Source organism: Chlorocebus sabaeus, chromosome 22 (assembly GCF_047675955.1).
Source record: "Chlorocebus sabaeus isolate Y175 chromosome 22, mChlSab1.0.hap1, whole genome shotgun sequence".
Classification (NCBI taxonomy): domain Eukaryota; kingdom Metazoa; phylum Chordata; class Mammalia; order Primates; family Cercopithecidae; genus Chlorocebus; species Chlorocebus sabaeus.
The window spans coordinates 97,946,225-97,961,471 of NC_132925.1; the positions used below are offsets into that span (position 1 = coordinate 97,946,225).

Here is a 15,247-nt window from a genome sequence, read left to right on the forward strand (position 1 = left end):
TTTGAGGCGGAGTCTCGCTCTGTTGCCCAGGCTGGAGTGTAGTGGCGCGATCTCGGCTCACTGTAAGCTCCGTCTCCCGGGTTCATGCCATTCTCCTGCCTCAGCCTCCAGAGTAGCTGGGACTACAGGCACCTGCCACCATGCCCGGCTAATTTTTTGTATTTTTAGTAGAGATGGCATTTCACCGTGTTAGCCAGGATGGTCTTGATGTCCTAACCTTGTGATCCACCCGCCTCGGCCTCCCAAAGTGCTGGGACTACAGGCGTGAGCCACCGCGCCCAGCCTTTTCCATCATTTTAACCTTGGTGAATCTGACAATTATGTGTCTTGGGGTTGCTCTTCTTGAGGAGTATATTTGTAGTGTTCTCTGTATTTCCTGAATTTGAGTGTTCGCCTGTCTTACTAGGTTCAGGAAGTTCTCCTGGATAATATCCTGAAGTGTGTTTTCCAGCTTGGTTCCATTCTCTCTGTCACTTTCAGGTACATCAATCAAATGTAGATTTGGTCTTTCACATAGTCCCATATTTCTTGGAGGCTTTATTTGTTCCTTTTCATTCTTTTTCCTCTAACCTTGTCTTTTCACTTTATTTCATTAAGTTGATCTTCAATTTCTGATATCCTTTCTTCCACTTGATCGATTCGGCTATTGATGCTTGTGTATGCTTCACGAAGTTCTTGTACTGTGTTTTTCAGCTCCATCAGGTCATTTATGTTCTTCTCTAAACTGGTTATTTTAGTTAGCAGTTCCTCTAACCTTTTTTCAAGGTTCTTAGCTTCCTTGCATTAGGTTAGAACATGCTCCTTTAGCTTGGAGGAGTTTGTTATTACCCACCTTCTGTAGCCTACTTCTGTCCATTTGTCAAACTCATTCTCTATCCAGTTTTGTTCCCTTGCTGGTGAGGAGTTGTGATCCTTTGGAGGAGAAGAGGCGTTCGGGTTTTTGGAATTTTCAGCCTTTTTGCCCTGGTTTCTCTCCATCTTTATCTATCTACCTTTTATCTACCTTTGGTGTTTGATGTTGGTGACCTTTGGATGGGGTCTCTGAGTGGACATCCCTTTTGTTGATATTGATGCTATTCCTTTCTGTTTGTTAGTTTTCCTTCTAACGGTCAGGCCCCTCTGCTTCAGGTCTGCTGGAGTTTGCTGGAGGTCCACTCCAGACCCTGTTTGCCTGGGTATCACCAGCAGAGGCTGCAGAACAGCAAAGATTGCTGCCTGTTCCTTCCTCTGGGAGCTTCGTCCCGGAGGGGCACCTGCCAGATGCTAGCTGGAGCTCTCCTGTATGAGGTGTCTGCGGGCCCCTACTGGGAGGTATCTCCCAATTAGGAGACACAAGGGTCAGGGACCCACTTGAGGAGGCAGTCTGACTTTTAGCAGAGCTTGAACGCTGTGCTGGGAGATCCGTTGCTTTCTTCAGAGCCATCAGGCAGGGGCGTTTAAGTCTACTGAGCCTGCTCCCACAACCTCCCCTTGCCCCAGGTGCTCTGTCCCAGGGAGATGGGGGTTTTATGTATACGCATCTGATTGGGGCTGCTGCAGATGCACTGCCCAGAGGGGAGGAATCTAGAGAAGCAGTCTGGCCACAGCAGACTCCACCCAGTTCGAACTTCCATGTGACTTTGTTTACACTGTGAGGGTAAAACCGCCTACTTAAGCCTCAGCAATGGTGGATGCCCCTCCCTGCACCAAGCTCCAGCATCGCAGGTCGACTTCAGACTGCTGCGCTGGCAGTGAGAATTTCAAGCCAGTGGATCTTAGCTTGTTGGGCTCTGTGGGGGTGGGACCTGCTGAGCCAGACCACGTGACTCCCTGGCTTCAGCCCCCTTTCCAGAGGAGTGATTGGTCCTGTGTCTCTCTGGCCTTCCAGGTGTCACTGGGGTATGAAAAAAAAACCTCCTGCACCTAGTTGGTGTCTGCCCAAATGGCCACCCAGTTTTGTGCTTGAAACCCAGGGCCCTGGTGGCGTAGGCACCAGAGGGAATCTCCTGGTCTGTGGGTTGGGAAGACCATTGGAAAAGTACAGTATGTGGGCCGGAGTGCACTGTTCCTCACGGCACAATCCCTCATGGCTTCCCTTGGCTAGAAGAGGGAGTTCCCTGACCCCTAGCGCTTCCCGGGTGAGGCGACGCCCCACCCTGCTTCGGCTTGCCCTCTGTGGGCTGTACCCACTGTCCAACCAGTCCTAATGAGATGAACTGGGTACCTCAGTTGGAAATGCATAAATCACCCGCCTTCTGCATTGATCTCACTGAGAGCTGCAGACTGGAGCTGTTCCTATTCAGCTATCTTGCCAGCATCCCTGAAGCAAATTTCTAAGGTGTATTCTTGGCATGTGAGATGGGGCTGGGGGTGTTAAAATTGCTATACTTGAGGGGGGAGTCTGAAGTAATGTTTCTTATGCCTTTTGGGGGAAGTGCTAAAGATCTTTCCTCCTCAGGTTCTGTGTTCAGGTACTTGAGACTTTGGGCCATTGAAGCTCTGTGATACTCATAGTGCTGTCAGCTGAGTTTGGTGGCAGTTGTAGGAAAGGGCACGATGCAAGAGGGTGGCAGACATCCTTGGACTTGGTAGTCATGTGGCCCAGGGATGAGGGAAGAGGATGGGGAGCAGCAGGTTAATCATAGGCCCCGTAAATAGGACTAAAGGAAATTAAACTTTCAGGGCCAGGCTTGTATGTGGTAAGATTTCATGCCCAAGAAGAAGGCTTTTAATGTCCTCAAATTGCGTTCCATAGAATTATCAGTATTCTATGAAAATGACTGTTGTGGTCTATGTTAGTAGGATATGAAGTTCTGAATTATTGTGTATAATTTTGTTATAGAAAACAAGGTCAATGGTATATTTTAGTATAAATGCATATTTAGTAAGGGGAAGAGAGCTGTGTTGTGGAGAAATAGGTCAGATGTTCTAGCAGTGATGCGTACTTCTGAACTTAATCTAAGAACAATTTCTATGATGGGGCAGGTTAGTCTGTTTGGCCAAGGGTTGAGGACACTCGCGTAACCAGCAGGGCAGAATCAGTCCTGACCTTTGGGGATCAGGTACTTCACAGGCAGTTAACCTTCACATCCCTGTGGCATTAAGATGAAAATAGAGGATAAAACCACTTCTGTTTTCCTGGAGACTTGGAGAATTCACGATCTAAGTGTGGCGATGAACAAGGCACATGAAAAAAATCACACTACCTTTTGACATATTTGACTAGTTGGGTACTGTGATGGGGTTGGTGATTGGTGAGTGGTGGTGTACAGCCATGTTAACATTGATGCTGATGTTAGGGCAAACAGTTTGGTTAGGCTGCATAAAAGTAATATTGAAAAGAGCTTCTCATAAGGACATCTGGATTCTAGTTCTGTCTTTGCCTCTTTGTAACCTTTAGAGTAGTGTCACATAGGTGCTAGGAGTTTTAATTTCCTGTGTAAAGATAGGGGTTGGCTGGATGATAGCTCCCAAATTCAGGGACAGAAAAGTTATATAAATCAATAATGTGGCCCAGTTTAAGAGGGATTGATGGGGGTTATATCGAACTCAGCTCAATTTTGGCCCAGTCTTGTTGATTGAGAGAAATTAGAAATCTGGGCTGATTTATGAAAATAGTTTCAAATTTAGAATACCCTACCTACAGGTTAGGGTTCAAGTTCCACGATCTGGTCCAGGATTTCCTCTCTATTCTTGTGGTGCCCACAAGATTGTGCTTCACTGTCTTTCAATTGCAGGTACAACTGACCAAGGCCTCCAACTACTTGAAGAAATCCATCAGTGGTTTTGCTCTGAGGCCACGGTTCTTATGACTGTACCCAGCTAGTGACTAAGCTTGGAGGGGACACTAAGGCAGGCCTATTCCTGAGAGCACTCTAGTGGTCGACATTGGTTCAGGGATTCTTTTTGTTTGTTTATTTTGTTTGTTTTGAGATGGAGTCTTGATCTGTTGCCCAAGCTGGAGTGCAGTGGTGTGATGTCAGCTCACCGCAACCTCTGCCTCCGGATTCAAGCAATTCTCTGGCCTCAGCCTACCAAGTAACTGGGATTACAGGCTGGAGTGCAATGGTGTGATCTTGGCTCAATGCAACCTCTGCCTCCCAGGTTCAAACAGTTCTCCTGCCTCAGCCTCCTGAGTAGCTGTGGTTACAGGCACCATGGCTGGCTAATTTTTTTGTATTTTTCATAGAGACAGGGTTTCACTATCTTGGCCAGGCTGGTCTCGAACTCCTGACCTTGGGTGATTCATCTGCCTCGGCCTCCCAAAGTGCTAGCATTACAAGCATGAGCCACTGCAACTTCTGCCTCCCGGGTTCAAGTGATTCTCCTGCCTCAGCCTCCCAAGTAACTGGGATTACAGGCATGTACCACAATGCCCAGCTAATTTTGTGTTTTTAGTAGAGACGGGGTTTCTCCTTGTTGGTCAGGCTGGTCTTGAACTCCCGACTTCAGGTGATCTGCCTGCCTCAGCCCCTGAAAATGCTGGGATTACAGGCATGAGCCACCACACCTGGACGGCTTCAGCTTTCTTGAGAAAGACTTCCTTCTTTGTCTGTCTGGATGGCAGGATTTTATCAGACTGAATACTTAAGTGTTTTATAACTTTCATAATATTTTATGCATAAACCATTTAACTTACCATGTAATAATATACTGTTTTGTGTATTTGTTTTCTACCCATTTGAGTGTGAACCCAGGGACTTTAATTCCATTGTTCATTAGTGCATTGATTTGTTAATTCCACATTTATTTATTTATTTTTTGAGATGGAGTCTCGCTCTGTTGCCCAGGCTGGAGTGCAGTGGCGCGATCTTGGCTCACTGCAAGCTCCGCCTCCTGGTTTCACGCCATTCTCCTGCCTCAGCCTCCCCAGTAGCTGGGACGACAGGTGCCCGCCACCACGCCTGGCTAATTTTTTGTATTTTTTCTTAGTAGAGACGGGATTTCACTGTGTTAGCCAAGACTCAATTCCCTGACCTCATGATCCGCCCACCTTGGCCTCCCAAAGTGCTGGGATTACAGGCGTGAGCTACCGCCCCTGGCCCTCATTTGTTTATTTTTTTGAGACAGAGTCTTGCTTTGTTACACAAGCTGGAGAGCAGTAGCATGATCTTGGCTCACCGCAACCTTTGCCTACTAGGTTCAAGTGATTCTTGAATGGCCTCAGCCTCCCATGTAGCTGGGATTACAGCACCCTCCACCACGCCCAGCAAATTTTTGTAGTTTTAGTAGAGATGGAGTTTCACCAGGTTGGTCAGGCTGGTCTTGAACTTCTGGCCTCAAGTAATCTGCCTGCCTCAACATCCCAAAGTGCTGGGATTACAGGTGTGAGCCTGGTCCACATTTATTTCTTAATTTGACCAGTTTACCCATGTTCTAGGTACTGGAAATAAGGATGGGAAGACAAACATCCATATTCAACAAATATTAATGAAACATCTATTAAGTGTTGGGCAGAGTGCAAGGGCATTCCATGGGCGTTATTTGTGTTTCCTCAGCAGCTAGTGCAGGCAAATAGACCTTCCATCGATGTGTGCGAAATGTGATAGCATAGCAAAAATGCTCCATGGGAGAACTTTATAGTCACGCATCAGGGCACACAAAGCTGCTGATCTGGCTGTGAGGGGCTCTGGAGATAGGATTTGCTGGAAGGCTTACCTCAGTGGAATTTTGTTTCCAAATCATTGGAGGTTACTTACTTCCTGGGGAAGAGACTCTCACTGGGAGGTGGGCGTTTGTTAGATGGAATGCACAGACTGTGCACCAGGGAGAGACAAGGACCCTGGGTCTTGGCGGGTGCTCTGCAACTGCCTAGCTGTGTGATTTACTGGAGGTTAAGTATCCCTCTAAAGCTTCCATTTCTCTTGTCGGTGAATAAGGGAACTTTCTGGCTCTAAAATATGGGATTTCTATGTAATATTAAACTTTGTATAAAGTATATGTGGCACACATGAGTGCTTTTCACTAAATATTTCCTATTCTCCTGGATAGATGGTAGGATTGCATCCTCCCCCTGGTCAAAGCCAACTAAGTGTGAGCAGAAGTGATGTGAGTAACTTTGAGATGGGAATTTTAGGAGCCAGTGTTCAGTTAGCTATATTCTTTCTCCCTGCCTCCAATTGAGGAAGCATGAGTGGAGTTGGAACCTCTATCAGCCAGGGTCTTTGAGTGACTATGAGGATCAGAGCTTCTTGGTAGATTTGTTATGGACATATTTAGTGATAGATAAACCTTTGCTGTTAAGCCAGTGGGATGTTGGGGTTGTTACATTTAAGGTTTAACTTGAACTATTCTAATTGAAATTTAAAAGAAGAATGTAGCTGAATGTGCCATACCTCTCACGTAGATTTTAAACACCTTTTTATATTCACACACATCCTTTGCAAAATGTAACCTTAAAATTAGAAAACACTTAAAAATGTGAAATGCACATGACGTTTTATTCATGCGTATGTTTTTCTCCTGCCCTTTTTCATCTCACCAGATCTTTCCTAGGTAGGTTCGCATTGGCAGCAATACAAATGCCTAACAGAGCTGTTCTCCATGCTTTGCTTTTAGGATCTCCTATATATACAGCACCAGAAGTTGTGAGGGGTGCTGACTTTTCCATCTCCAGTGACCTCTGGTCTTTGGGCTGTCTGCTTTATGAAATGTTTTCAGGTAATTGTTTCCTGAACAGGTATAAAATCAGATATGACTAAAATAAAACCAGGTTAAGTCTGTAGTTTGCAGATGTTTTACTTACAAGATGTTAAAAAACTTGATTTGTAAAAATTTTGAGACAGTCTCGCACTGTCGCCCGGTCTGGAGTGCAGTGACATGGTCTCAGCGCACTGCAGCCTCTGCCTCTTGGGTTCAAGCCATTCTCGTGCCTCAGCGTCCTGAGTAGCTGGGCTTACAGGTGCCCACCACTATGCCAGGCAATGTTTTGTATTTTTAGTAGAGACAGGATCTCACCATGTTGACCAGGCTGGTCTTGAATGCCTGACCTCAAGTGATCTGCCTACTTAGGCCTCCCAAAGCTCTGGGATTATAGGCATGAGCCACTATGCCTGGGCAAAAAACCTGTGACCTTATTAAATTTTTATATATACTGATTTTGGCTGAGTTGCTTGGTATCTAGGCATATGCAGATTCCTAGAAACTTCTTGACAAATAGGTAATTTTTCATGATAATCTGGAATGCTGAAATGTGCTTAACTCAAAAACTGTGATTATTAGAAATTTTTGTAAAGATGCCTTGCAACTGTGTATTATTCAGATGTCTTGAATGGCCTATACACCCATTGGTTCATAGTAGTGGTCCATTTGTGTGTTTGTGTATTTGTTAGGATGATAATACGTTTTGAATTAAGAGAAATATAAATTATATAGGCAGTGCCTGGTACGTACTAGGCATTAGCTATTCCTGTATATTTTTTCTAGAAGTTGTATAATCTTGAAATATCTGTAGTTGAGATGAGAATTATTGGTGATAGCAGACTTCTTTAATTTTTCAAGTTTTCATGTGATTTCAGGAAAACCTCCATTCTTCTCAGAAAGTATTTCAGAATTAACTGAAAAGATCTTATGTGAAGATCCTTTGCCACCTATTCCAAAAGGTAAGATTTCTTATGATAAAAATGGAATTAATTTACATTTTCCACTGATTAAAGGTGTACCTTTATCCAAAGTTTGCTTTTATTGATTCGTAACTCCCCAAAGTTACCTTTTATAAATGATCCCAAGTTGATATTTTTAGAAATGTTAGTATTTCCTTTGACATTTTTTAAAGATGCTGAAACAGAGAACAAAGTACTAATAGATTTCCCTCATTTAAAAACAAATTATTTTGTACATCTATGTCACAAAAAGTATGGCTTAAAGACTTAAGAAACTTAAACACTCATGTGACATTACTTTTTGTATGTATCATTTACTTTGTAGTCATATCCCATGTGGTTATTTCTATCTCCTGTTGGAACAAATCCGCCGTTTCCTTATCCTGATCAATCAGAATGCTACCCTTATGAGTTTTAAAAATCTTTATCATATATTTATTTATTTATTTATTTTTGAGACAGAGTCTCACTCTGTTGCCCAGGCTGGAGTGCAGTGGTGTGATCTTGGCTCATTGCAACCTCTGCCTCCTGGGTTCAAGCCATTCTTCTGCCTCAGCCTTCCGAGTAGCTGGGATTACAGGTGCCCGCCATGGCACCCGGCTAATTGTTTGGTTTTGTTTTTTAGTAGAGATGGGGTTTCACTATCTTGGTCAGGCTGGTCTCGAACTCCCAACCTCATGATCCACCCACCTCATGATCCACCGACCTCAGCCTCCCAAAGTGCTGGGATTACAGGCATGAGCCACTGCACCCGGCCTAAAAATCTTTAAAATTAGATACAGTTGTAGTATTTTTAAAGTGTTGGAACTTTAATCATATAAATTGTGGTTAATGTGATGCTCTATCAGCAATAATTTTTAAGGAAAGAAAAAAAAAGGCACAAATGCAGTAAAACATTTTGCTATACATTGTTAAAGTTTATCTTAAGACACATAAATGAAAACAGGATTCTACAAAAATTAGTGCTGTGTATATATGTATATATTTCTTCTTCTTCTTCTTCTTCTTTTTTTTTTTGAGAGACAGGGTTCTGCTGTGTCACTCAGGCTGGAGTGCAGTGGTGCAGTCAGCCTCCCAAGTAGCCGGGACTGCAGGTGCACACCACTGGGAATGGCTAATTTTTAATTTTTTTTTGTGGAGACAGGATCTTGCTATGTTGCCTAGCTTGTCTTGAACTCCTGGCCTTGATTGAGCCGCCTGCCTTGGCCTCCCAGAGTGCTGGGATTTCAAGTATGAGCCACAATGTGTGGTCATTACTACTACTTTTAACCATAGACTGATGACCTGGATATGGTATATAACTAATTTAAAAAGACAAAACATTATGAGATTAGTGGTATTGGACAGTGTCATAATATAATGCTTCTTATTTCTGTTAAAAATCTTAAAAGAGGGATTGCAAATATTCTAATCATAGTACTTTGTAATGCAAAGTTGTTCAAGTTAGGAATACTTAAAAGAATAAGGTGTAATTAATAGTTAATTAGGGCTGGACATGGTGGCACACACCTGTCATCCTAGCACTTTGGGAGGCCGAGGTGGGTGGATCACCTGAGGTCACGAGTTCATGACCAGCCTGACTATCATGGTGAAACCCCGTCTCTACTAAATATAAAAAAATTAGCCAGGCATGGTGGCACATGCCTGTAATCCGAGCTACTTGGGAGGCTGAGACAGGAGAATCGCATGTACCTGGGAAGCAGAGGTTGCAGTGAACCGAGATCACACCATTGCACTCCAGCCTGGGCAACAAGAGTGAAACTCATTCTCAAAAAAAAAAAAAAAAAAAAAATTTGGAGCTGAGCTTAGTGGTTCACACTTGTAATCCCAGCACTTTAGGAGATCCAAGGCAGGTGGATCACTGGAGCCCAGGAGTTTGAGACTAACTTAGGCAGCATAGTGAGACCCCATCTCTACAAAAAATAAACAAAAATTAGTCAGGCGTGGTGGTGCATGCCTGTCCCAGCTACTCTGGAGGCTGGAGTGAGAGGATCACTTGAGCCTGAGAGGTAGAAGCTGGAGTGAACCATGATCGTGCCGCTGCACTCCAGCCTGGGTGACAGAAAAAACCCCCCCAAAATAGTTGAAGACAAGTGTTTGAGTTTGTTAAGCTGGTGATTCTTACTGAGATTGTTCAGTGAAGAGAAGGCTTAGAGGTTTGTTAAGACTTAGTTTTTGAGATTTACATTTCCTTTTTGTGATCTAGGAAAATATGTTTTTAATCTTTGTGTTCTATACCTCCCCATCCTGCCCCATTAAATGGAGGATATAATTGTTGTTAATGGATTTAGAGTTCTCTTAATAATAATTTATGTGTTTAAAATACTATTACTTTAAATGTTGATGTAAGAGATAAAAATAAAATTGATATGTATTTACTACTTACCATTTTTTCTTGGAAATTAATTTGTTTATAGATTCTTCTCGTCCTAAAGCTTCTTCAGATTTTATTAATTTGCTTGATGGGTTACTTCAAAGAGATCCTCAAAAAAGGTTGGGACAGTATTTCGATTTTTTTTTCTTTTTCTTTTGAGTTCTGTAAATGGAGTAAGGGACAGTATTTTAATGGGAATAAATAGTGGAATATTTTCCCCCTTTTATGTACTTCTAAAATGGTGCTGTTCTTAATATACAAATTGTTATTCAAATTATTATTTTTTAAAGAAGTCTGACTTCGGATTAAAAGTTCTTCTCTCAGTTTGCAGGTGTTTTTAATCATGAGGAATTTTTGAAGTCAGTTTCTCTTTTCATGTATTAAGTAGTTGACAAATTTTCTTATAATTCCCGAATCCAAGAAGTACCATTTCTTGTATTTTGTATTTCAGGCTAAAACTGTTTGACTATTGACCTAGGGATGATATTGTCAAGTTAAGGTGCTGTTAACTGAGTGATATTTAATGTGACCTGTTTTTATGACAAGCCTGTCATAATGGGGATATTAAGTGATAGGATAATAGGCACCTTGTGAATTTTCTGTCAGTGATGGCAGTGTTAGAAATCATTGTTGAGGCACAGGGTAGGGGAGGCTAGGAGGTGGACCAGAGTGGGAAAGAGGCCCAGGCAACTAATTTCTGGTTCTGGTTCTGTCACTAGATAACTGGGATGCAGGGATGGGAGGAGGGTTCAGTTTATAAAATGGAGAATAAATTTAGTGTAGCATATATAAGAGTCCACTCTTTTATTAAATATATTTTAAAAACTGCAGAAGGAAATGCTGATTTTTGTATAAGTTGTAGGACAAACATCCTTTACTTACATTAGAATGCTTTCAACATTAGTGTTATTTTGGTGGATAGTTTTTCAGACATCTTTTGATAGGATGTAACTGTACCTAATTTACTTAAGAGAGTGTATCTACATATCCCTACATTTATAACCCTATGCTATATAATTTTTTTGCTTACATAGGACCACTCCATAACCTATTTTTTTCTCTCATGGTACATTATGCATATTTTTCCATTTCCATTTCTGAGTCTTGCTTTGTCACCCAGGCTGGAGTGCAGTGATGCAATCTTGGCTCACTGCATCCTCCACCTCCTGGGTTCAAGTGTTTCTCATGCCTCAGCCTCCTGAGTAACTGGGATTTCAGGTGCATGCCACCATCCCCAGCTAATTTTTGTGTTTTTAGTAGAAATGGGGTTTCACCATGTTGGCCATGCTGGTCTCGAACTCCTGACCTCAAGCAGTTCCACCTGCCTCGGCCTCCCAAAATGCTGGGATTACATGTGTGAGCCACTGTACCTGGCTGCTTGGTCATTTTAAATGGCTGTAGAATGTACATACAATTACCTATAAAAAAGTAAACGTTTAGAATGCCTCTTGATTTGTAATATTATATATGTTGTTACAGTAAATATCCTTTTGTGACTTTTTAAAATGTTTTTGGGTTTACTTGGGTAATTATCTCTTTCATGTGAATTTCTTAAAGTGGAATGGCTTGCCAAAGGCTAAGAGCATTTAAACAGTTTGATACATTTCCTACATTCTAGGAACATGTGCTGATTTACACTCCTAGCAACAATATGTTAGAAAGCTCCTTCCCTCCCACTCATCTATAGTGTGCCTTGTTGATCTACATTTTTGTCAGTTTGATGGGTGAAAATAAATTTTACTTCGTTGGCTATTTTTATTTCTCCTTTAGTGAACCATAAGAGCTTTTTGTGTAAAGGAATATTATATGTGGTTGCAAATTCTATTATTTGTGTTTTACTTTTGATTGGAGTAATTTTATTTAATACAGAAGTTTTGAGTGATTAGTCAGCTATAAATTCTTTTCTTTTTTGTTTTAAAGTTTCAGTCAGGCTTAATTTTCCCACTCTGGTGAGTATGCCTACAGGTATACTGTATTAGTAGTGAAACTTAATCTTTTGAAAATGAGCCTGAGTTTTAAATACAGCCTAAAGTCATTTTAATGCAAGTGAACTAGCTAGGTAATATTATTTTGATTCCTAAACAAGGTGTGAATGTATATGATTATGAAGCTGATATTCTTCCCCTGCCCCGGCACCCCCTCCTGAGACGGGGTCTCACTCTGTCACCCAGGCTGAAGTGCAGTGGTGTGATCTTGGCTCGCTGCAACCTCTGCCTCCCAGGCTCAAGAGATTCTTCCACCTCGGCCTCCCAAGTAGCTGGGATTATAGGTGTGGGCCAGCACACCCAACTAATTTTGTATTTTTTGTAGAGATGGGGATTTGCCACATTGTCCAGGCTGATCTTGAAATCCTGGACTCAAGCAATCTGCCCACCTTGGCCTCCCAAAGTGCTGGGATTACAGGTGTGAACCACCGCACCTGGGCTGATATTCTTATTTATTCCTGAATGAAGTTCTAACAGAATAGTTCCGAAACTTAAATGTGTCAGTCAGGGTAAGTAAAATAATCTTGCCTCTGTTGTGAAATAAAGGATGACAGGATTATAGATATCTGATATATTTACTTTAGAATTTCGAATTATTTATCAATTCCCTTTTTCCCACGCTGGTTGAAGAACCCAGACTCTATGGAATTTGAACCCTGAAACTTCTAATCCTTACTTATCAGACTGTTTCATTCTGTACCATTTAAGGCTTCTGAATTGTTTCTTTTTATCTTGCTGTCTAAAAGAGGTTAATTGCATACAAAAATGAAATAATAAAATATAAAATGATTTCAAAGGTACATATGTACCTTTAGGAGATACAAATTGTAAAATCCGATATGTGTAATTGGGACATGTCTTGGGAGTTTTTCATGGTAAATCATGTTAAAGTAGAGTTTTAACATTTATGTTTTTTAAAGATTAACTTGGACAAGGCTACTGCAGCATTCATTTTGGAAGAAAGCTTTCGCTGGAGCAGATCAGGAATCAAGCATGGAAGATCTCAGTCTCAGGTAGTATACACTTACCTTCGTGTATAAGACATAGTTACTGGACACTTAAGCCCATTACTATTCTAATTATACAACATCAATGACCTGAATTTCTCTGCTTTTGTAGTAGGAGAAAATCCAGCATTTGTTTAATTAAGGGTTGCTTAAGGAGTTTACTCGTGATATTTTTGTGTTCTTAATTTTGCATATTTTCTGTTGTTATTCTTTAGTCATTGATATAATATGATAATCATTAGTTCTGTTACCAAATACATCTGGCTTCCCACCTCCCAAGTATATGGTAGGATCTTTTTTCTCCCCTTTAAGTTAGGTGTGGTCATGTGACTTGTTTTGGGTAACAAAATGTTAGCAAAAGTAATACGTGTTATTCCCAGATCCAAAGTTGAAGAGCAGCAGTAATTTACCACATGATGAGGTAATTGGGAAGAAAAATGTCAAAATGGAGTTCTAGCCTGGAATTTTTTTTTTTTTTTTTTTTTTGAGACAACGTCTCACTCTGTCACCTAGGCAGGAGTGTAGTGGTACAGTGATGGCGCATTGCAGCCTTGACCTCCCTGGGCTCAGATGATCCTCCCACCTCAGCATCCTGAGTAGCTGAGACTATAGGTGTGCGCCACTACACTCAGCTAATTATTGTATTTTTAGTAGAGACAGGATTTCACCATTTTGCCCAGGCTGGTTTCAAACTCCTGGCTTCAAGTGATTTGCCTGCCATGGCATCTCAAAGTGCTAGGATTATAGGCGTGAGCACCATGCCTGTTCTGTCAGCCTGGATCTTTTTTTTGTTTTTTTTTTTAATTTGTTAAAAACAAAAAAGAGGAGACAAGTTCTCACTATGTTGCCTAGGCTGATCTCGAACTTCGGAGTTCAAGCGGTCCGTCTGCCTCAGCCTCCCAAAGTGCTGGGATTACAGGTGTGCACCACCACGCCTGGCCTTAGCCTGGATCTTGAGGGACTACAGTGACATAGCTTTCCTGCCAGTCTTTGATGGCTATATGGATGAGGGAGGCATAAAGTTAAGAGATTCTGTAACTTTGCTAAATGTCATGTGTAGTTTAATTATCTTCTCCAACCTCTTCTTCTAACACAAAACTATAGAGAACTCCAAAGTAAGTTTGATTTTTTCTCCAATAATAGCAGAAACACAATGGAGTGTTCTGGGCCACAAGATTCCAAGGAGCTTTTGCAGAATGCTCAGAGTAGACAAGCAAAAGGGCACAAGAGTGGTCAACCACTAGGTCACTCTTTCAGACTAGGTAAGCTTTTATTTGAGCACATTCATGCTACTTATAATGTTTGAGAGAATTCCTAATTTCAATGTTATGTCCCTTTAAATCTTTGTGTATGTTATGCCTTGCATATGATATTTTTGTTCTTTTCTGTGTAACATATTACTTTCCTGCTACAGAAAATCCAACTGAGTTTCGGCCTAAGAGTACTCTTGAGGGTCAGTTGAATGAATCCATGTTTCTTCTCAGGTAGGTAAAATGAAAAAAGAGGGATCAATGTGAGACAAAAGTTAAATTTTCTTAAAGCGTCTGCTATCTTGGTGCAAACCATGTTACACAGAGATAAAGAACAGGGATTTTAGTGCCAAATTCCAGTTTCACTCTCCAATTTCAAAGTTGCAGTTAGGTGGTGGCCAGTGAAATGTAGATTTTGCTATATATAGGATTTTTGAAAATTTTTAACCAAACCAACTTATTTTTTACCAAAGCAACTCATTATTTCCATTTGTAAGAATTAATGCCTCTTCATTTTGTTCTTTAACTTAAAATAGAATTGAACTTAAAATTTCAGAAGTCCAGGTTGTTTGGTTTGTTTTGTTTTTGAGACAAGATCTCCCTCTGTTGCCGAGGCTGGAGTGCAGTGGCGTGATCTTGGTTCATTGTAACCTCTGCCTCCTGGATTCAAGTGATCTTGCCACTTCAGCCTCCCGAGTAGCTGTGACTACAGGTGTGTGCCACCGTGCCACCATGGCTAATTTTTTTGTAGAGACGGTGTTTTGCCATGTTGCTCAGGCTGGTCTTGAACTCCTGGGCTTGAGCCATCTGCCTGCCAATGCACCCAGTTTTTGTTGTTGTTGTTGTTGTTAATGCTTTGAAGGCAAAATCTTTTCTATTTGGGTAAATACTTACAGAAAAGAAGAGGTTCTGTTTTTCTTTAAATCCTTTTTTTATTCTTTATTTTTATTTTATTTTATTTTTTTGAGATAGAGTCTTGTTCTGTTGTCCAGGCTAGAGTACAGTGGCGTGATCTTGGCTCACTACAGCCTCTACCTCCCAGGTTCAGGTG

The 15,247-nt window shown here is 41.5% G+C and overlaps 1 protein-coding gene across 10 annotated transcripts in view; it reads left to right on the top strand.

Annotated features, from left to right (window-relative positions):
• Window positions 1–15,247, top strand: part of ULK4 (unc-51 like kinase 4) — a 702,682-nt gene that overhangs the window by 35,649 nt on the left and 651,786 nt on the right. For 7 of the 10 annotated variants that reach the window (XR_012090659.1, XM_073010314.1, XM_073010313.1 and 4 more), the window contains 6 exons: window positions 6,538–6,639; window positions 7,497–7,580; window positions 9,998–10,073; window positions 12,860–12,952; window positions 14,090–14,208; window positions 14,361–14,430. Coding sequence is in view for 9 of the 10 variants with exons in the window: in XM_073010314.1 (XP_072866415.1) it covers window positions 6,538–6,639; window positions 7,497–7,580; window positions 9,998–10,073; window positions 12,860–12,952; window positions 14,090–14,208; window positions 14,361–14,430 (544 nt within the window). In the remaining variant the exon portion in view is untranslated. Of the gene's footprint in view, window positions 1–6,537; window positions 6,640–7,496; window positions 7,581–9,997; window positions 10,074–12,859; window positions 12,953–14,089; window positions 14,209–14,360; window positions 14,431–15,247 lie in introns of those variants that run through there. The other 3 variants (XM_073010315.1, XM_038004123.2, XM_073010318.1) reach the window with 3 other exon arrangements.